At 60.3% G+C, this 21,225-nt stretch overlaps 2 protein-coding genes across 7 annotated transcripts in view; one reads left to right on the forward strand and one right to left on the reverse strand.

The window, feature by feature from the left end:
- Positions 1-14,374, forward strand: part of MUC2 (mucin 2, oligomeric mucus/gel-forming) — a 37,728-nt gene extending 23,354 nt beyond the window's left edge. The window contains 23 exon segments of the mRNA XM_050758015.1: positions 49-522; positions 626-1,160; positions 1,163-2,041; positions 2,044-3,457; positions 4,190-4,372; positions 4,615-4,841; positions 5,163-5,337; positions 5,813-6,060; positions 6,656-6,839; positions 7,158-7,386; positions 8,111-8,289; positions 8,683-8,752; positions 8,891-8,991; positions 9,146-9,177; positions 10,974-11,151; positions 11,453-11,557; positions 11,839-11,879; positions 12,016-12,138; positions 12,401-12,499; positions 13,130-13,258; positions 13,496-13,535; positions 13,758-13,884; positions 13,993-14,374. Coding sequence (XP_050613972.1) covers positions 49-522; positions 626-1,160; positions 1,163-2,041; positions 2,044-3,457; positions 4,190-4,372; positions 4,615-4,841; positions 5,163-5,337; positions 5,813-6,060; positions 6,656-6,839; positions 7,158-7,386; positions 8,111-8,289; positions 8,683-8,752; positions 8,891-8,991; positions 9,146-9,177; positions 10,974-11,151; positions 11,453-11,557; positions 11,839-11,879; positions 12,016-12,138; positions 12,401-12,499; positions 13,130-13,258; positions 13,496-13,535; positions 13,758-13,884; positions 13,993-14,212 — 5,992 coding nt within the window. The 3' untranslated portion in view covers positions 14,213-14,374.
- POLR2L (RNA polymerase II, I and III subunit L) overlaps positions 1-21,225 on the reverse strand; it is a 627,758-nt gene that overhangs the window by 276,053 nt on the left and 330,480 nt on the right. The window lies entirely within an intron of this gene.

Below are 21,225 nucleotides of genomic sequence, written 5' to 3' on the forward strand. Positions count from 1 at the left end.
AACCCCAACACCTACAACCACAGAGACCCCAACCCCAACACCTACCAACACAGTGACACCAACCCCAACAACCACCAGCACCCAGACCCCAACTTCGACACCCATCACCACCACCACCACGACAGCAACACCAACCCCAACACCCACCAGCACACAAACCCCAACCTCGACACCCATCACCACCACCAGCACGACAGCGACACCAACCCCAACACCCACCAGCACACAGACCCCAACCCCGACACCCACCAGCACACAGACCCCAACCACTCCACCAACACCTATCACCACCACCACTACAGTGACCCCAACCACAACACCCACCACCACCACCACAGAGACCCCAACCCCAACACCCAGCACTACCACTACAGTGACACCAACCCCAACACCTACAACCACAGAGACCCCAACCCCAACACCTACCAACACAGTGACACCAACCCCAACACCCACCAGCACACAGACCCCAACCTCGACACCCATCACCACCACCACCACAACAGCGACACCAACCCCAACACCCACCAGCACACAGACCCCAACCCTGACACCCACCAGCACACACACACCCCAACCCCGACACCCATCACCACCACCACCACGACAGCAACACCAACCCCAACCCCACCAGCACACAGACCCCAACCCCGACACCCATCACCACCACCACCACGACAGCGACACCAACCCCAACACCCACCAGCACACAGACCCCAACCTCGACACCCATCACCACCACCACCACGACAGCGACACCAACCCCAACACCCACCAGCACACAGACCCCAACCCCGACACCCACCAGCACACAGACCCCAACCACTCCACCAACACCTATCACCACCACCACTACAGTGACCCCAACCACAACACCCACCACCACCACCACAGAGACCCCAACCCCAACACCCACCACTACCACTACAGTGACACCAACCCCAACACCTACAACCACAGAGACCCCAACCCCAACACCTACCAACACAGTGACACCAACCCCAACACCCACCAGCACCCAGACCCCAACTTCAACACCCATCACCACCACCACCACGACAGCGACACCAACCCCAACACCCACCAGCACACAGACCCCAACCCCGACACCCATCACCACCACCACCACGACAGCAACACCAACCCCAACACCCACCAGCACACACAGACCCCAACCCCTACACCCATCACCACCACCACCACGACAGCGACACCAACCCCAACACCCACCAGCACACAGACCCCAACCCTGACACCCATCACCACCACCACCACGACAGTGACACCAACCCCAACACCCACCAGCACACAGACCCCAACCCCAACATCCGTCACCACCACTACCACGGTGACCCCAACACCAACACCCACCAGCACACAGACCCCAACCCCGACACCCATCACCACCACCACCACGACAGTGCCTCCAACCACAACATCCACGAGCACACAGACCCCCACCTCGACACCCATCACCACTACCACTTTGGTGCCATCAACCCCAACACCCACTGGCACACAGACCCCAACCCCGATATCCATCACCACCACCACTAAGGTGACCCCAACCCCAACATCCACCAGCACACAGACTCCAACCCCGACACTCATCACCACCACCACGACAGTGACCCCAACCCCGACAAGCATCACCACCACCACTTCGGTGACATCAACCCCAACACCCACCAGCACACAGACCCCAACCCCGACACCCACCAGCACACAAACCCCAACCACTCCACCAACACCTATCACGACCACCACTATAGTGACCCCAAGCACAACACCCACCACCACCACCACAGAGACCCCAACCCCAACACCCACCACCACCACTACAGTGACACCCACCCCGACACCTACAACCACAGAGACCCCAACCCCAACACCTATCAACACAATGACACCAACCCCAACACCCACCAGCCCACAGACCCCAACCCCAACACCCATCACAACCACCACCACGATAGCGACACCAACCCCAACACCCACCAGCACCCAGACCCCAACCGCGACACCCATCACCACCACCACCACCACACAGCGACACCAACCCCAACACCCACCAGCACACAGACCCCAACCCCGACACCCATCACCACCACCACCACGACAGCGACACCAACCCCAACACCCACCAGCACACAGACCCCAACCCCGACACCCATCACCACCACCACCACGACAGCGACACCAACCCCAACACCCACCAGCACACAGACCCCAACCCCGACACCCATCACCACCACCACCACGACAGCGACACCAACCCCAACACCTACCAGCACACAGACCCCAACCCCGACATCCATCACCACCACTACCACGGTGACCCCAACCCCAACACCCACCAGCACACAGACCCCAACCACTCCACCAACACCTATCACCACCACCACTACAGTGACCCCCACCACAACAGCCACCACCACCGCCACAGAGACCCCAACACCCACCACCACCACTACAGTGACACCAACCCCGACACCTACAACCACAGAGACCCCAACCCCAACACCTACCAACACAGTGACACCAACCCCAACACCCACCAGCACACAGACCCCAACCCCTACACCCATCACCAGCAACACCACAGCAATGACACCAACCCCAACACCCACCAGCACACAGACCCCAACCCCGACACCCATCACCACCACCACCACGACAGCAACACCAACCCCAACACCCACCAGCACACAGACCCCAACCCCAACATCCATCACCACCACTACCACGGTGACCCCAACACCAACACCCACCAGCACACAGACCCCAACCCCGACACCCATCACCACCACCACCAGGACAGTGACTCCAACCACAACACCCACGAGCACACAGACCCCCACCCCGACACCCATCACCATTACCACTTCGGTGCCATCAACCCCAACACCCACTGGCACACAGACCCCAACCCCGTCACCCATCGCCACCACCACTACAGTGACCCCAACCCCAACATCTACCAGCACTCAGACCCCAACCCCGATACCCATCACCACCACCACTACGGTGACCCCAACCCCAACATCCACCAGCACACAGACCCCAACCCTGACACCCATCACCACCACCACTACGGTGACCCCAACCCCAACATCCACCAGCACACAGACCCCAACCCCGACACCCATCACCACCACCACTACGATGACGTCAACCCCAACACCTACGACTACAAGCACGGAGATCCCCAGCCCCACAAGCACAGCACCCATTTCTGAGTCAACCACATCCAAACTCCCACCTGAGTCCTCAACCCCTCAGATATCTCGGTCCACCTCTTCCCCTCCCACGGAGTCAACCACCCTTTTGAGTACTGCACCACCTACCATTGAGACAACCAGTACGGCCCCACCCTCCACACCCACGTCACCTACAGCCACCACGACGGGAGGCCACACGCCGTCTCCACCGCCCAGCACCACCACGGCCCCTCCAGGTAAGCAGAGCCGCTCAGTTCCTCCAGCCTGGGATGCTTCCTCCTCCCCTTCGGCCAGGCAGGACTGTCCCAGGAAGGCTCAAGGCAGGTTCTGGGCACCTCTCTGCCCACCAAGCATGGTTACTGTGTGGGCAGGAGCTGCTGACACTGTCCAGTGATGGGCAGTGAAGCCAAAGGCCACCCCGCTGCTTGCCCATATGACGGCCTTCTTAGGAGTCACTGACACCAGCCAGTGCTGGGCAGTGGAGTCAAAGGCCACCCCGCTCGCCCATAGGACAGCCTTCTTCAGGGGCCCACTGCTGTGTGATGTGGTGCTGTGGGAGCCCACCAAGGCTGGGGGGCAGAGAGAGGCTGCCAGTGAGGTGCCTGCAGGTCCTCCTGCTTCTGGCTGTACCCCCTCCTCGGGGCCTCTTTCCGGCAGACGGTGTGCCACAGCCAGTGCCTTCTGGACAACTCTTGCTGTCAGTCAGCTTGGCCAGCAAGCTGTGTTGCTGCAGGAGCACCAGGTCATCTACGGGCTCTCGTGACACTCGGCTGTGGTGATGCTGGCCCTGTTGCTCCACCCTGCCTGGTGACTCAGAACCTGGGAGGTGGGCGCGAGGCCCTGGTCCTCCAGTTCTGTGACCCGGTCGACTGTCTGGCTCCCTCGCAGCTGGGGAGTGGCAGTTGGGACCCTGCGGTGTCTGAGATGTGCAATGTCTCAGCCCTCACTGGTGTCTCCTGCTCTCACAGGCACCCCCACTCACAGTACCACGACCGGGTCATCTGCACCCACCACCCCCAGCACTGTGCAGACGACCACCACCAGCGCCTGGACCCCCACGCCAACCCCAGTCTCCACACTCAGCATCATCACGATCACAGTCTCGCCCATCATTAAATGCTGTGAACTGAACGACACCTTCTACGCATCAGGTACTCAGGCTGTTCACATCCTGGGCTCGGGCGGCCGAGGCTGGTTTTGGTCCCGGCATGTACCGGTGCTCAGGCGCCAGGGCTGAGATCACTGTGGGAGCGTCTCAGGAGGCGGCAGCTGTCGAGGGTGGCTGTGTCCAGGGCATAGCTTCCCTCGGGTGGCCTCTGGGGGTACCTCTGTGCGGTCCAGCGGCTAGCCCTGCCTCTGGGCGGTGTGGTCATGGGTCTGTCTCCCTTCTCAGGTGAGGTGGTGTACAACGGCACACACGGAGACACCTGCTATTTCGTGAACTGCTCACTGAGCTGTACCTTGGAGTTCTATAACTGGTCCTGCCCATCCACGCCCTCCCCAACGCCCACGCCCTCCAAGTCGACGCCCACGTCTTCCAAGCCATCGCCCACGCCCTCCAAGCCAACGCCCAGCACCACCAAGCCCCCCGCGTGCCCAGACTTTGATCCTCCCAGACAGGTCAGTGGGCTGCAGGTGGCTTTGTCCCCATGGCACTGAGCGCGGCATGTCCGGGCACCCAAGGCCCCAGGCACCACTTCCTGCTGGTCGTCTGAGGGCCAGGGCCTCCTGCAGCCCCTTGGGTGCGGGGTCTGCCAAGCCCTCCACCTTTTCACCGTGCCCTGCCGTGCCCCGCCGTGCCTGGCAAGGTGGCTGGCTGCAGTGAGGTCCTTGGAAGCCACCTCGGCCTCCAGCCTCCTGGCTCGGCACCCGCCCCTCCCGAGCGCAGACCACCCCGTCCTGTGCCGGTCCCACTGACTGCCCCTTGCCTCTTGTCCCCAGGAGAACGAGACTTGGTGGCTGTGTGACTGCTTCATGGCCACGTGCAAGTACAACAACACGGTGGAGATCGTGAGGGTGGAGTGTAAGCCGCCGCCCATGCCCACCTGCTCCAACGGCCTCACCCCCGTGCGCGTCAGTGACCCTGACGGCTGCTGCTGGCATTGGGAGTGCGACTGTGAGTCCGGGGCCCCCAGGCCCTCCCCGCATCTCCTGCCCTCTCCATGGGTGGGGGCTGCAGGGCCCATCTCCCAGGGGCAGAAGGGTTGAGGCTCCTTGGGCACAGACCCCACTGCGGTGTTCACTGAGGCTGGGTGACTTCTGAGGGTCTCTGCTTTTGCCTCATTGGCGGGGAGGGTCTGGGCAGGTGGAGGGCTTGCCTGGTGGAGTTAGGGCTCCTCCCTGGGACAAGGGTGCTTCTGAGGCGAGAGGGGGCTGAGTTGAGGTTTGAACCCTGGTCCGTCCTGCAGAATGGGCTGCTGTGGGTGCGCCAGGGCCAGTGCAGCTCAGATGTCCCCGAGCCCACGCACAGGAGCAGGGTTTTCAGGCCCCAGCTTCCTGCTGGCTCTTCCTGACTGCGCCCCGGCCCAGCTCTTGCACCCGACCCCGGCTGAGGGGCACAGGCGGCACGACTCACTCTGGCTCCCTCGCAGGCTACTGCACGGGCTGGGGGGACCCGCACTATGTCACCTTCGACGGACTGTACTACAGCTACCAGGGCAACTGCACCTACGTGCTGGTGGAGGAGATCAGCCCGTCCGTGGACAACTTCGGAGTTTACATCGATAACTACCACTGTGACCCCAACGACAAGGTGTCCTGCCCCCGCACCCTCATCGTGCGCCATGAGACCCAGGAGGTGCTGATCAAGACCGTGCACATGATGCCCATGGAGGTTCAGGTAGGCACAGCGTGGCTGCGGGAGGCTGGCACGGAGGTGGGCGCTGACATGGGCCCCAATGCAGCCCGGTTCCCCAGGGACCAGAGGACTGGGCTGCGGGGGTGCCCAGGCACAGCCTCTCCCAGAGCCAGGCTGGAAGGTGGGATGGGGTGGGCGCCCGGCTCCAGGACCCATCAGCTCTGCCCTCCAGGTGCATCCTGGGCCCCTCAAGCCCTGGCAGGCATGCCACACTGGGCACAGTCTCTACAGCAGAAGCTGCCTCCTGAGGACAGAGTCAGGGACAGGGCTCTGCACACCCTTGACTGAGACGCCCCTAGTTGCAAAGGAATTATTGGTTCTGAGGCTCAGGAGGCCCTGGGAGCCTGTGCGGGATTCCACAGTCCCCAGGTGCTCCCAGGAGAGCTCCTTCACTGGCTCACCCATGGGACCGGGGTCTGGTTAGGAGCAGCAGAGTAGGAGCAAGAAAGGGGACAGAAAAGGCGGGTAGGCAGGGCCCTCTCCCTGCATGTGTAGGTCGGAGAACAGGCGGGGTGGGGCAGCCCTAGAGCTCTCCCAAGGAGAGGACTGAGGCAGCTCCGCGGTGTGTCGGCCGCAGGTGCAGGTGAACAGGCAGGTGGTGGCAGTGCCCTACAAGAAGTACGGGCTGGAGGTGTCCAAGTCTGGCATCAACTACGTGGTGGACATCCCTGAGCTGGGCGTCCTCGTCTCCTACAATGGCCTGTCCTTCTCCGTCAGGCTACCCTACCACCGGTTCGGCAACAACACCAAGGGCCAGTGCGGTGAGTTCCGTGGCCCCCATGGCTCCCGAGGCCCCCCAAGGCCCCCACGGCTCCCATTACCCCCCTGTCCTGCCCCAGGACGGGCGGCTGGACCAGGCTGAGGCTGAGGCTGTGTGTAAACACCCACGGGCCTGCTGTGGGCCTCTTGCCTCTCTGCTTGGGGGTGCTGTGACCATCACCCGGGTTCAGTCCCTGTGAGGAGCCAACAGGAAGGGGCCTGGTCTCTGCCCTTGACCCTGGCTGGCCGGTCCTGGGCATCTGGGCTGGAGAAGGGCAGGGCTTGCCCTGTCTGCAACATGGCCTCTCTCACTGATACAGGCACCTGCACCAACACCACCTCTGACGACTGCATTCTGCCCACTGGGGAGATCGTCTCCAACTGTGAGGCTGCGGCCGACCAGTGGATAGTGAACGACCCCTCCAAGCCACACTGCCCCCACAGCAGCTCCACGACCAAGCGCCCGCCCGTCACTGTGCCCGGGGGCAACAAAACGACCCCACACAAGGGCTGCACCCCATCTCCCCTCTGCCAGCTCATCAAGGACAGGTGACCCTGCCTGGGCCTGCCTGCGGCCGTGACACCAACAAGCTGAGGGCCTCTGTGCCCCAGCCCCCAGCTCTTGCAAAGAGGAAGGAAGCAGTGCATGGGGCCTGGCACTGGGGCTGGGAAGGCAGGAGGCCACGGAACCAGGGCCAGGAGCTAGGTCGCCGTGGTGTCCAGGACCCGGGTCGTTGGGTTCCACAGGGCTAAGCTGCCATGTCTGGCATGCCTGTGCCTTTATTGAACTCCATAATCTCTCCCGGCTCCTGGGAAGGTGCAGGGCTGGCCGAGTGTGAGACTCAGAGTAGACCAGTCAACCCAGGACAGAGCTCAAGGCTGATATTGGGAGGCAGATTTGGGCTTGGACAGAGGGGGGTGCTTCTAATGCTGGCAGCCATGGGGTTCAGCACCCCGTCCCTGGAAGTATAGGGGCCAAGTACAGGCTGGGGTGTCCGTCTGTCAGGGTTGTTGGAGGGGGTCCTGAAGCTGATGACCACGTAGACGTGGCTTCTGTCTGGGAGCTGGGCTGCAGAGCCACCTTGCTCGCCCATCCCTTGGTCTGTCCCTGACCCGTCCCCCGGCTGGCCTGTCCCTTGACCCTCTGTCGGCCACAGACGCCTCTCTGGTGGGTGCCGGACTCCAGGAGGACAGTCCGGGCAGAGATGCTGGGGTAGGGAGTGGGGGAGAGGCAGCTGCCACCTGAGTGTGACCTGTGCCTCTCCCTGCGCAGCCTGTTTGCCCAGTGCCATGCGCTGGTGCCCCCACAGCACTACTACGACGCCTGCGTATTCGACAGCTGCTTTGTGCCGGGCTCAAGCCTGGAGTGTGCCAGTCTGCAGGCCTACGCAGCCCTCTGCGCCCAGCAGGGCGTCTGCCTCGACTGGCGGAACCACACGCATGGGGCCTGCTGTAAGTGTCCATCTGCCCCTGCCCTGGAGCTGGGGACCTGCAGGCCAGATGTGGTCTCTAGGCTCTGCCGGGTGCTGTGCCCAGCCTGAAGCTAGACCAAGGTGGGCTGTGGCCAGGGATGCAGAGATGGTGGGTGTGAGACCAGGGCTAGGGCCATGGGGTGGGGAAAGGCTGAGCTGGAGGAACTGAGGTGCTGGGGGATCTGCCAGTGTCACTAAACGCAACTGGGTGCCCACCACCTGGCTCGGGACAACCGTGAGGGCAGAGGCTGATGCCCCAGACAGCTGGCCACCCTCCTCTGTGTGTGGGGCACTAGGCAGCTGTCACTCAAGGGGGTCCAGGCTCCTCCGCCTGACATGAGGCAGCCCTCTGACCCCTGCCCCTGTCCTGCAGTGGTGGAGTGCCCGTCTCACAGGGAGTACCAGGCCTGTGGCCCTGCAGAAGAGCCCACGTGCAAATCCAGGTATGTTGCTTGAGGGTCCACCAGGACCGTGGGCTTGCCCTCTGCAGTGCAGAGGGTGGCATCATCTGGGCATAGCAGTCCCGCCTGCCAGCTCCCCAGCCCCACCCCAGCTGTCTGACGATGCCCTCCCGCCCCCAGCTCCTCCCAGCAGAACAACACAGTCCTGGTGGAAGGTTGCTTCTGTCCTGAGGGCACCATGAACTACGCCCCTGGCTTTGATGTCTGCGTGAAGACCTGCGGTAGGCCACCCACTCAAACTGTCCCCTGCTGCCTCCCTCCCGCCGCCTCCTGGGTGTCCACAGAGGCTGGGACCAGGAGGCTGACCACCCCCCACCCCTGCTCCCTGCTGCACAAGGACTCTGCTAACACAACTTGTTTCTTCCCTCTTCCTAGGCTGCGTGGGACCTGACAATGTGCCCAGAGAGGTAGGCCCCACCTTGGTGCTGGGGGATTCTCCCACAAATTCTAAATTCTGGGGATTGAGGGATGGACATGAAAATGTAAAGCCTCAAAGATTGAGGAATGAGGTGATCTAAGTTCTGGATGGCTGAGTTGGCAGGGACATCACCCACTCACCCACCCATCCTTCCAACCACCCACTCATCTGCCTATGTACCCATCTACCCACTCACCTACCCCTCCATCCATCCTTCCACCTACCTAGTCATCACCCACTCATCTGTGCACCCACCCACCCACTCATCTACCTACACATCCACCCACCCATCCATCCATCCATCTACCCACCCAGCCAGTCAGCCACCCACCCAACCATCCTTCTGTCCCTCCATTCATCTATCTGTCCTTTCATCCTTCCACCCACCTGGCCATCCATCCATCCATCCATCCACCCATCCATCCACCATCCATCCATCCATCCATCCACCCACCATCTATCTACCATCCACCATCCATCTACCATCCACCATCCATCCATCCAACCATCCATCCAACCATCCACCCACCCATCTATCCATTCACTCACCCATCCATCCATCCACCCACCCATCCACCCATCCACCCATCCATCCATCCATCCATCCATCCACCCACCCACCCATCCACCCATCCATCCATCCATCCATCCATCCATCCATCCATCCACCATCCATGCATCCATCCATCCACCCACCCACCTACCCACTCATCCACCCATCCATCCACCCACCCACCCACCCATCCATCCACTCACCCACCCAGCCATTCATCCACCTACCCACTCATGTACCCATCCATCCACCTATCCACCCATCCATTCACCATCCATCTACCATGCACCCATCCATACATCCAGCCACCCACCCACCCATCCATCCATCCATCCACCCACCCATTCATCCACCCACCCACCCACCCACCCATCCACCCACCCGCCCATCCATCCACCATCCGTCTACCATCCAACCACCCACCCAACCATCCACCATCCATCCATCCATCCATCCATCCATCCATCCATCCATCCATCCATCCACCATCCATCTACCATCTGCCCACCCACCCATCCACCCACCCACCCACCCATCCATCCATCCACCCACCCACCCACCCATCCATCCATCCATCCATCCACCCACCCATCCACCCATCCACCCACCCATCCATCCATCCACCATCCGTCTACCATCCGACCACCCACCCAACCATCCACCATCCATCCATCCATCCATCCATCCATCCATCCATCCATCCATCCATCTACCATCTGCCCACCCATCTATCCACCCATCCACCATCCATCCATCCATCCACCCACCATCCACCTATTTATCCATCCATTCTCTCTCCCTCCATTTACCACCCATTGGTCATATGATACTCTGTCTAGAAGCTCTGACACGACATCTTGGCCACTTCTGTGCTGCCTGTGCCTCTTACCTGTGGTAGCATCCATGTGGCTGATTCCTTAGCTAAATTCTGCACAAACCTGAGAGGCCTGAGTGGAGCATCTACCACGTGCCAAGCCCCTGCTGGCAGATGCTGGTGAGCAGGTCATGGTCTTGTGGTATCAGTGAATGAGCAGTGACTGTCCTATCCCAGAACCTGCCTGGTGTGCTCAGGTTGACGTGAGGAGGGACGCGGTTTTCCCCCAGGATCCCTCAGCACTCTGTTCAGGGCAGCTGTTTCTCCCCACTGACCACAGCTGCAGCTCCAGGGCTGTGGTGCGGCGGGGCCTGCCTGGCACCTCCTGTCCTTTCTACTCACCCCTCTTTCCCTGCAGTTTGGGGAGCACTTTGAGTTCGACTGCAAGAACTGTGTCTGCCTGGAGGGTGGAAGTGGCATCGTCTGCCAGACCAAGAGGTGCAGCCAGAAGCCTGTTACCCACTGTGTGGAAGACGGCACCTACCTCGCCACGGAGGTCAACCCTGCCGACACCTGCTGCAACATTACCGTCTGCAGTAAGGCCATCCCCTGGGGCCCGCACCACCTCTTGGAGGTGCACACATCCCCGTAGGCCGGGCTGCCTGCTGTCCCCTCTGTGGCAAGTGGGGAAACAGCTGGCTTGGGGGCCTCCGATGTGCCCCTTGAGAGGGCTTGGGAGGGGGCCGCTGGGCACAGTCCAGGCATCCCTGCTGCAGGGCCTGACCTGGGTGGGGAGGGGACCCTTGGTGGTGCTGGGGGCCTGACCCTGTGCGGTGGCTCCGGGGGCTTTGCCTGTGAGGAGCCACCCTCATGGCCGCATGCCCACCCTGTCTTCAGAGTGCAACACCAGCCTGTGCAAAGAGAAGCCCCCCGAGTGCCCGCTGGGATTTGAAGCGAAGAGCAAGATGGTGCCTGGCAGGTGCTGCCCCTTCTACTGGTGTGGTAAGCAGGGCTGGTGGGCGGGGCAGGGGGAGGCTGCCGCCCGGGGTGGGGGGCTGGTGGGCGGGCAGGGGGGAGGCTGCCGCCCGGGGTGGGGTGGCTGTGGGGGATGGGCTTTCTCCTAGGGGCCTCAGATTCTGGGGACACAGATGGCTGCATGCTTGGTTGATGCACCCACCCCAGCCTTGAGCACCCACTGGGTGTGCACTGGGAGTGGGGGTCTGGCCAGGTGGCCATCCCGGGGCAGTCTCCAACGAACGGCGTTCTCCGTTCTTTCTCCCAAGAGTCCAAGGGGGTGTGCGTTCACGAGAATGCTGAGTACCAGGTGAGCCCTGGGCTGGGTGAGGGGGGAGGAGGGGAGGAGGGGAGGAGGTTGGCTGCAGTGTGGGGTCCTGGCAGGCTCTTGGGCTGGCTGGGGTGCTGGAGAAGCCACTGCCTCACGTCTCTCCCTATGCCCGAAGCCCGGTTCTCCAGTTTATTCCTCCAAGTGCCAGGACTGCGTGTGCACGGACAAGGTGGACAACAGCACCCTGCTCAACACCATCACCTGCACCCATGTGCCCTGCAGCACCTCCTGCAGCCCAGTAAGCGGCCGCCCCAGCCCTGGTTCCCCACCTCAGCCTGCCCTTTTCCCTCCTCCCAGACAAGTACCCGGGCCCATGTCTGTGTCGTGACACTTTCTTTCCTCCTTTCAATGCCAACCTCTCCCTGTTCCCACCTCTCCGTCCTGACACCTGCCCAGCTTGGGGCCTCCTCCAGGTGGGGGTTGTCGGCAGTCCTGCAGGCTTTGTGTGGTGTGGGGTACAGCCTGGGAGTTCAGCTGCAGTGGCGTGTCTGTGTGCGCAGGGCTTTGAACTCGTGGAGGCCCCCGGGGAATGCTGCAAGAAGTGTGAACAGACGCACTGTATCCTCAAGCAGCCTGACAACCAGCACGTCATCCTGAAGGTGTGTGCTGCTGGCCCTGGCGTGGCCGGGGTTGCTTGAGCCCAGGGCAAGGCACAGGCCACCCAGGATCCTCCAGCTGAGTCCTCCCAGTCCTGGACGCAGCTGTGATGGGCGTCCTAGGGCTGCCATGACAAATGAGCAGGCGTCTTCAGGGCAGAAAGGGATTCTCCTGGTTCTGGGGCCCAGAAATCCCAGAGCAAAGGGCCTCAGGGCTGTGCTCCCTCAGAGGCTCTAGGCAAGGACCTTTCCCAGCCTCTGGTTCCTCCAGGTGCCCTTGGCTGTGGCCATGAGGTTTCCTTCCCTGTGTCTGTCTCTCCTCTCCCTTGTAAGGATTTAGGGCCCCCCCAGCAGGATGATCTCATCTTAGGATGTTTCATTTAATGACACCTTCAAAGATCCCTTTTCCAAGGCAGGTCACGTTCATAGATTTAGAGTTACAACACAGACAGATCTTTGAGGGTTGTGTGGGCTCCAGACTGGTGCCTGATGTGGGGTCCCACCTGTGTCGCTTGTCCTGTGGCCCAGGGCCTTGCCAGGAAGCCTCCCCAGCCAGGTGTCTCCAGGGTGTCTTCCTGGCTGGGCTGGGGCTGGGCCTGCTGCCCTCCCTCACCAAAGCTCCCTGCCCCACAGCCTGGGGACTTCAAGAGCGACCCCAAGAACAACTGCACATTCTTCAGCTGCGTGAAGATCCACAACCAGCTCATCTCGTCCATCTCCAACATCACCTGCCCCAACTTTGACGCCAGCATTTGTGTCCCGGTGAGTGGGCCACCTGGGGCCTGGCTGTGGGTGCTCAGCCGGGAGTGGGGGCGCCTGGTGTTCTGAGGGTCTGGGGCCCCAGTGCTGTGACAGTGGCCTTGGGCCTGGTCTGAGCTGCCACAGGAGGCTTTGCTTGGGGCTTTCTGCAGCAGCTACTCCCGCCCGTGGCATGGGAGGAAGGTGCTCTCATCCCCAGGAATGTCCGGGGGTCCCGGGCTCATTCTCCTTTCCCTCCAGGGCTCCATCACACTCATGCCCAATGGATGCTGCAAGACCTGTGAGTACAGGGCATAGCCTGGGGGGTGGGCAGGGTTGGGGCACAAGGGCTGGTGCCCTCAGCCCTGCCTGGGGTGGCTGGAGGATGGACAATGGCCTCCGGGTGGGCAGTGAGGGCTGGGGGCTGAGGCCGAGCCTGGGGAAGGGACGCAGCGAGGGAGAGCCTCCCTCTCCCCTCAAAGATGTGGAGGCCCTGCCCCGAGCCGCTGCCCCCTCTCCCCAGGCATCCCTCGCAATGAGACCAGGGTGCCCTGCTCCACCGTCCCCGTCATCACGGAGGTTTCGTACGCTGGCTGCACCAAGACCGTCCTCATGAATCATTGCTCCGGGTCCTGCGGGACATTTGCCATGTGAGTTCCAGGCTGGGAGTGTGCCTGGAGGGGATGGTGGGGGCCCCATAGAGGCAAGAGGCCAGCGCTGGCCCTGGGAGGTCGCCCCTCACTCCGCCCTCCCCACAGGTACTCGGCCAGGGCCCAGTCCCTGGACCACGGGTGCTCCTGCTGCAGAGAAGAGAAAACCAGCCAGCGTGAGGTGGTCCTGAGCTGCCCCAATGGTGGCTCGCTGGCACACACCTACACGCACATCGAGAGCTGCCAGTGCCAGGACACCATCTGCGAGTTGCCCACCGACACCTCCCGCCGGGCCCGGCGCTCCCCCAGGCATCTGGGGAGTGGGTGAACTGGGTGGGCACAGCCACCCTTCACTGCCCTCCACAGCTCTGCCTCCCCCGGACCCTCTGAGCTTCCTGGCCTCCTAAGCTTGGCTTCCTCTCTTCAGATATTTATTGTCTGAGCCTTTGTTCAGTCTTTGCTTTCCAATAATAAACTCAGGCAGACACGCCGCACTGTGTGGTTTAGGTTGGTGCTGCAGGGGTGTGGCTTGGCCACTGTGCATGGTGGAGGCCTGGCCACCGGGCTTTGCACACAGGACATGGGGACACCACACACACGCCACGTGGTTGGCACATCCCTCGTACCAAATGCAGGGGGCATGTGGGGGCTGCCTGCCCTCCACTCCCGGTTTTCACCCTGGGCAAAACCCCCATGGGGCCGTGGAAACGTGGTCAGATTCCCTGGTAGGAATCCCCCCAGCCCTGAATCTGTGAGAAGAGCCCTGGGTTCCGTCACAGCCATTTCCCAGGCTTGCCACGGTTGGTGGGGACTTTGTGTAGCCCCGAGGGTCAGGTGGCCCTGGTGTGTGTGTGTGTGTGTGTGTGTGTGTGTGTGTGTGTAGCCCCGACAGGTAACCCTGGGGAGGTGGTGTGTGTGTGTGTGTGTGTGTGTGTGTGTGTGTGTGTAGCCCCGAGGGTCAGGTGGCCCTGAGGAGAGGGTGTGGGTGTGTGTGTGCGAGCATTTGCTTGTGTGCACACGTGTCTGCATGTGCCATATGTATGTGAATTGCACCTCGCCCTGGGTCTCTACACTGGGAAAATGGAGAAGGTCTTAGTCCTCAGGTCACTGTCAGCTCCTGCTGCAAAGTGACAAAAGGCAACTAGGACCTGGTGGCCCCGTCAGGGCTTTGGGGAGCTGCCAGGCAGAGCTGCCAACGCCTTCAAACCTGCAGAAGTTCTGGTTGGCTCTGTGGACCCAGCCAGACAGAGGGCACTGGGTGTGGACCCTGGGCACAATGCCCACTCGTGTTGGAGAGCTGAGCCCCCAGCCTTCTAGGTGGAGCCCACGGAGGCTGCTGGGGCCAGAGCAGGTGCTTGTGTAGTTCAGAGAGGAGTCTGGTGTCTCCTGTCAAAGGCAGGTGTGTGCGGGGAGGCCGAGGCCCCTGAGCACAGTGATCCAACCTCAAGCATCCTCTGAGGTCAAAGGGGAGGACATTTGTCCCCAGACCGCAAGGCTGTGCCACACCCTTTACATGTGTAAAAACCCTCAGGAGGGCAGACACCTGGGCTGGGCTCCGCACTTCCAAAGCCAGGGTGCAAATGGTCCCCAGGGCGTGACAGGTCCCCAGGACACAACAGGTCCCCAGGGCGCGACGGGTCCCTAGGGCGTGACGGGCCCCCAGGTGCAATGGGTCCCACCCCCTGCTGTCCTACCTCCCAAGTAGCTGTACAGGCATGTGGCACCATGACTGGCTAATTTTTAAGAACTTGCTTTTTGTTCTTATCTTTCAAAACAATCCTATGTTTTACTAAAGTAACATGCACGTGATTTTTGAATAGTTTTGTTTGTTTTGTAGAGACAGGGTCTCACTATGTTGCTCAGGCTGGTCTCAAACTCCTTCCTGGGTTCAAGCGATCCTCCCACCTCAGCCTCCCAAAGTACCAGGATTACAAGCATGAACCACTGAGCCTGGCTCCTGGCGGGGGGCTGAGGCCACTGCCCTCCCCTAGCTGCTGCCTCCCATCTGACCCCAGGGAGGGCAGTGGTTGAGGGCCGGAGTTGAGCAGCAGCCCTATGGGGTCCGAAGCCAGTTGGGACATCGCAGCTCATCAGCGCCACCCAGGGTCCTGGGACCCGCTCAGGTCTGGGGCCTTTCCACTTCCCGGCTTGGCTCAGCAGAGCCCCCAAAAGGACCTGCTCATCCCCTCTGGTGGCCCCAGGAGCCCACACTGTCTAGGCCTAGGGACCTCCTGGGTGGTCAGTTGGCCTGGGCCTGCCATGGAGCCCCTGAGGCCACCCCAGAGCCTCTGGCATAGCCACGTGGGGATTCTGGGGGCTTCAGAACTGGCTCTTCCATGAAGCGGTTAGCATGACCCCCAGAGTCATCCCTGGGTCACTTCGAGGGTGACCTGTTTCCGGCCCACCCCCAAAACCTATATATCTGCCTGGCTGTGCCCACTGGGCCCAGCAGTCCCTGCACAGGCCAGGAAATGGGCAGGGCGGGGTGGGGGCACTGCAGTCAGAGATCTGGTAAGGAAGAGGTGGCCAGGCTCCCTCCAACTTCCTCATCTGTCTCCCGGCTTGCAGCTGTGAAGAGGGGTTTCTCCTGGTGATGCAGCGTGGACACGGGTGCGGCTGGGCCCCTGCCTGCTCTTCCCTGCTGTGCCCTTTGAAGCAGAGGCTACCTGGGAAGCTCAGGAGAGCATGAGCCCTGACCCCAGTCCTTCCCCAGACAGCCCTGCCCCTTCCCAGAGCAGGCCCCACCCCTTTCCTAAGACAGGCCCGCCCCCTCCCCAGAGCAGGCCCCACCCCTTTCTAGGACGGGCTCCTCCCCTTCCCCAGAGCAGGCCCCACCCCTTTCCTAGGAGAGGCCCCGCCCCTCCTGCCCACTCAGGATCTTCATTTTGGGTTCTCTTGTGTCCAAAACTCCAGTGCAGGTGTTGTGGGCTGGGAAGGAGCTGCCCCTTCAGGTGGAGGTAGGGTTGGTGCCAATGGAGGGGCAGGGAGACGCAGGGGCTCCCCTACCACCACGTCCAGTCACTGTGCAGCCCCTGACTTTATCCCCAGCGGCCTCCTCTTCCTCACATAGCTCATGCCCCCAGCTGAGTCCTCCTGGGTCTCCGTAGGGGTGACCTGGGGCAGGGGCTGCCTGGCCTGTTTCCCTGGGCTCCCCACAGTGGGCTAAGCCCACAGCAGAGGAGATAGGGAGCCAGTCAGCCAGGTGGGCAGCCTGCTACCCCCTTGGAGTAGCTGGAAGGGTTGGGACCACGTTCTCTCATTCTCTGGAAGAAGCTGGCTGTTCCCACAGCGGCCTCCCTGTTTCTGGGAGCAGACAGAAGGCCCAGCGCGCGCTCCTCCTTTCCCCCAACGTGAGACTTGCTATTGTTCCCTTGGCTGAAACAAGCCATGCGCCTGGCTGTCAGGTGCTCCGGGCTGTGCCAGCAAACCACAGACCAGGGGCTGAAAGCCACAGGAAAGCTCTATCCCACAGTTCCAGAGGCCGGAGTCTGAGGCGAAGGCGTGGCAGTGCCACACGGCCGCTCAGGCTAGGGGAGCATGCTTTCTGCCCTTCCAGCTGCAGGTGGCTCTGGGCATTCCTTGGCTTGTGGCTGCATCGCCCACACCCTGCCTCCGTATCCGTGGGGGCTTCTCCCGGGTATTTCTCCCTTTGCATCCCTTCTAAGGACACTGGTCGTTGGATTTAGGGCCCACCCGATAATCCAGGCTGATCTCGTGAGGTCCACAATTTAATCATATCTGCAGAGGCTCTTTTTCTTTTTCTTTCTTTGGAGACAGATTCTTGCTCTGCCACCCGGGCTGGGGTGCAGTGGTGCGATCTCGGCTCACTGCAACCTCCGCCTCCCCAGTTCAAGCAGTTCTCCTGCCTCAGCCTCCTGAGTAGCTGGGATTACAGGCATGCGCCACCATGCCTGACTGATTTTGTATTTTTAGTAGAGATGAAATTTCACCATGTTGGCTAGGCTGGTCTCAACTCCTGACCTCAGATGATCTGCCTGCCTCGGCCTCCCAAAATGCTGGGATTATAGGCGTGAGCCACTGCACCTGGCCGCAAGTCTTGGTGGCTCACGGCAGCAGGGTTCTGTCTGGTTCATGCTCCGTTTGTGGCTGCGTGACTGGTGCCCTCCTCCACACCCGGTCACTCTAGGGCCTAGGCTGCGGGAGCAGCTATTGCCTCCGTGGTCACAGTGTGGGGACGGGAGACCGAGGGTCGTGCCCATGTCTGAGTCCCCTGGGAGGTTCTGGCTCCGCTCAGACGCTAGGTCCCTGGGGCTGCAGTACCACCACCAGGCAGGAGAGGGTGCCAGAGACGTGTGGAGGATTTAACAACGGACGGAGCTCAGGTGCAGACAGGTGTCTGATGGGAGTCGACAGCGTGTCTCAACTTTCTCTTATAAAAAAAGCAAGCCCCGACAAGAAGGACGCCGTCTCAACTTGTTTAGGAATGTCTGCCCAGAAACTGCAGCACACATCAGACCCCTTGCTGGGACTTGGGAATCACTCCCACAGAAGCCAGGGGACACGGGAGATGTTGGCCACGGCTGTGCCTTCCTTCTATGGGGGTGCTGGAGGCTTCCCCAAGGCTGTGAGACAAGAACAAGAAGAAATGAAGACCAGCATTGGGAGACAAAACCATCCTGATTAGTTTCATTTTTATTTATTTTTTGTAGAGACAGGGTTTTGCTATGTTGCCCAGACTGGCCTTGAATGCCTGGGCTTAAGTGATCCGCCTGCCTCAGCCTCCCAAAGTGCTGGGATTACAGGTGTGAGCCCTTACAGGGATTCCCAAAGTGCTGGGATTACAGGTGTGAGCCCTTACGGGGATTCCCAAAGTGCTGGGATTACAGGTGTGAGCCCTTACAGGTGTGTACCTGGCCCTTATTTCATATAATATGATTATCAAGATGTAAAAGCCAGCTGGCGGGGTGCAGTGGTTCATGTCTGTATTCCCCGCACTTTGGGAGGCTGAGGCTGGCAGATCACCTGAGGTTGGGAGTTCAAGACCAGCCTGGCCAACACAGTGAAACCTCATCTCTACTAAAAATATAAAAATTACCCAAGTATGGTGGCGGACACTTGTAATCCTAGGTACTCAGGAGACTGAGGCAGGAGAATGGCTTGAACCTGGGAGGCGGAGGTTACAGTGAGCCGAGATCACACCACTGCACTCCAGCCTGGGTGTCAGAGCAAGATTCTGTCTCAAAAACAAACAAACAAACAACAGCAACAATAAAACGAAGATGTAAAAGCCAAGAGAATTTTTGACTTTAGTGTTTGAACTAATGAGAGGGCTCTGTAATATTGTTGGAGACGAGGTTGATGAAGGAAGAACAATAGCATATGTTTACACCAGTAGAAACCAAGTTGAAATATAATAGAAAAATACCTCATTAACAGCGGCCTCAAAACCTACAAAGATTCCTATGTAGAAAACGTCAGATGGAAGGTGTCCAGGCCATTACAACATTGCAAAGGGCATAAAAGAAGACTTGACTGATGGAGAGGTATGTCATGTTCATGAATGAAAAGTGTCAGTTTTGAAAACTGAGGTTAATTTTAAAAAGTGAAAAACGAGGTCGATTGAGGTCGATTCTCTGCAAACAGCTGTTCACGATCCCAGTTGAGTTTTTCGTGGGAGTTGGCTGGCTGGTCCAAAAGTCCACGTGGAAGGCCAGAGAGCCAAGCAGAGCTAAACGAGTTTCAGAGAAGAATCACGTGGGACGCCTGCCTCTCAGACAGCGTGGCGTTGGTGCAGGGATAGGCAAGCGGATGGCTGGAACAGCCCGTGTGCTTACGATGATGCTTTGAGGCAGATGGGTGCTCCACATCTACAAGGAAGGAGGGCTGTCCCCCTGAGTGTGCTGGGCTGGGCTGGGCTGTCCCCCTGAGGGGGCTGAGCTGTCCCCTGAGTGTGCTGGGCTGTCCCCCTGAGTTGCTGGGCTGTCCCCTGAGTGTGCTGGGTCGGGCTGTCCCCCTGAGTGGGCTGGGTTGGGCTGGGCTGTCCCCCTGAATGTGCTGGGCCAGGGCTTCTCTACATGGGGAAATTAGGTGCCTGCTTCACGCTCTAAACAAAAATAAATACCAGTAGATTAAACAACTCAGATGTGAAAAGCTAAACCTGAAAACGTTTAGAAGGCAAACAGGCATAATATTTATGACCTCAGGGTAGGAAAGGGTTTCCTAATAAGTCGCTAAAGTCACAAACTGTCAAAGTAAAGAGAGAGGTGTTTGACCACATTACATTGTAAAAACTGTGTTTGAAAAGAAACAACATAACAAAGTAAAACTACAAGCCAGGGAGTGGAAGGAGGTCGTCTCTGTGCATCTAGCGCTGAGGCCGGACTCCAGGAGATCTAGCAAACTTCACCGTCCGACAAGCAGCCCAAGGTTGAGGTGGGGGTCACACAGGAGGAGACGGGGACAGGAGGGGGTCACACAGGGGAGACGGGGACAGGCGGGGGTCACACAGGGGAGACGGGGACAGGCGGGGGTCACACAGGAGGAGACGGGGACAGGCGGGGGTCACACAGGGGAGACGGGGACAGGAGGGGGTCACACAGAAGAAAGCGTGGACAGGCGGGGGTCACACAGGGGAGACGGGGACAGGAGGGGGTCACACAGGGGAGGAGACGGGGACAGGCAGGGGTCACACAGGAGGAGACGGGCCTAGGTGGGGGTCACACAGGAGGAAACACTGACAACACTGAATAGCCAGCAGGGAGGCTCGGCCACTGGGATCCCAGGAAGGGCGCGGTAATCCTCGAGACCAGCTGAAGGTTCTCACACCTCCAGAGAGAACACGCTCGTGACGTTCAGGGGAGAGCGGTTGGTCAGGGCAGCCAGGCTGAGGACACAGTCCTGCTTCTGGGCACCCAGGGAGCTGCCCACCTGGGAGGATGGAGACTGGAAATGGCTTGAATGCTGGTCCACTAGGCACGGGCTGCTCCTCTGGGCATATTCATCCCCTGGATGGGGCCCAGCACTACACTGGAACTGCCTGTCTTGACAGGGAGGCATCGGAAACCCATCACAGGGCAGAAAGGATGAATCACGGGCCTCTCATCCTGCACGCTGATGCTGTCCGTTTCTGTGAATGTGAAACAGGACCCTATTGCCGGATACTTACAAAAGTAGTAAAATTACAAAATATTTTGCGAGGCACTGGATTCAGGGTCATGGTTGCCTCTGGAGAGGGGTGGGGGGCAGGGAGGGGCACCCGCTCCTGCCCGCGATGTTTATTCCTTGATGGAAAGCACCTGAGCTAGAGTGGCAGGTCTGATATTAGTTACAGCTGGTGGTGAGGAGGCGGTGGTCATGTCCATTCCGTTACTCCGTTCTTCA

Source organism: Macaca thibetana, chromosome 14 (genome assembly GCF_024542745.1).
Source record: "Macaca thibetana thibetana isolate TM-01 chromosome 14, ASM2454274v1, whole genome shotgun sequence".
NCBI lineage: Eukaryota > Metazoa > Chordata > Mammalia > Primates > Cercopithecidae > Macaca > Macaca thibetana.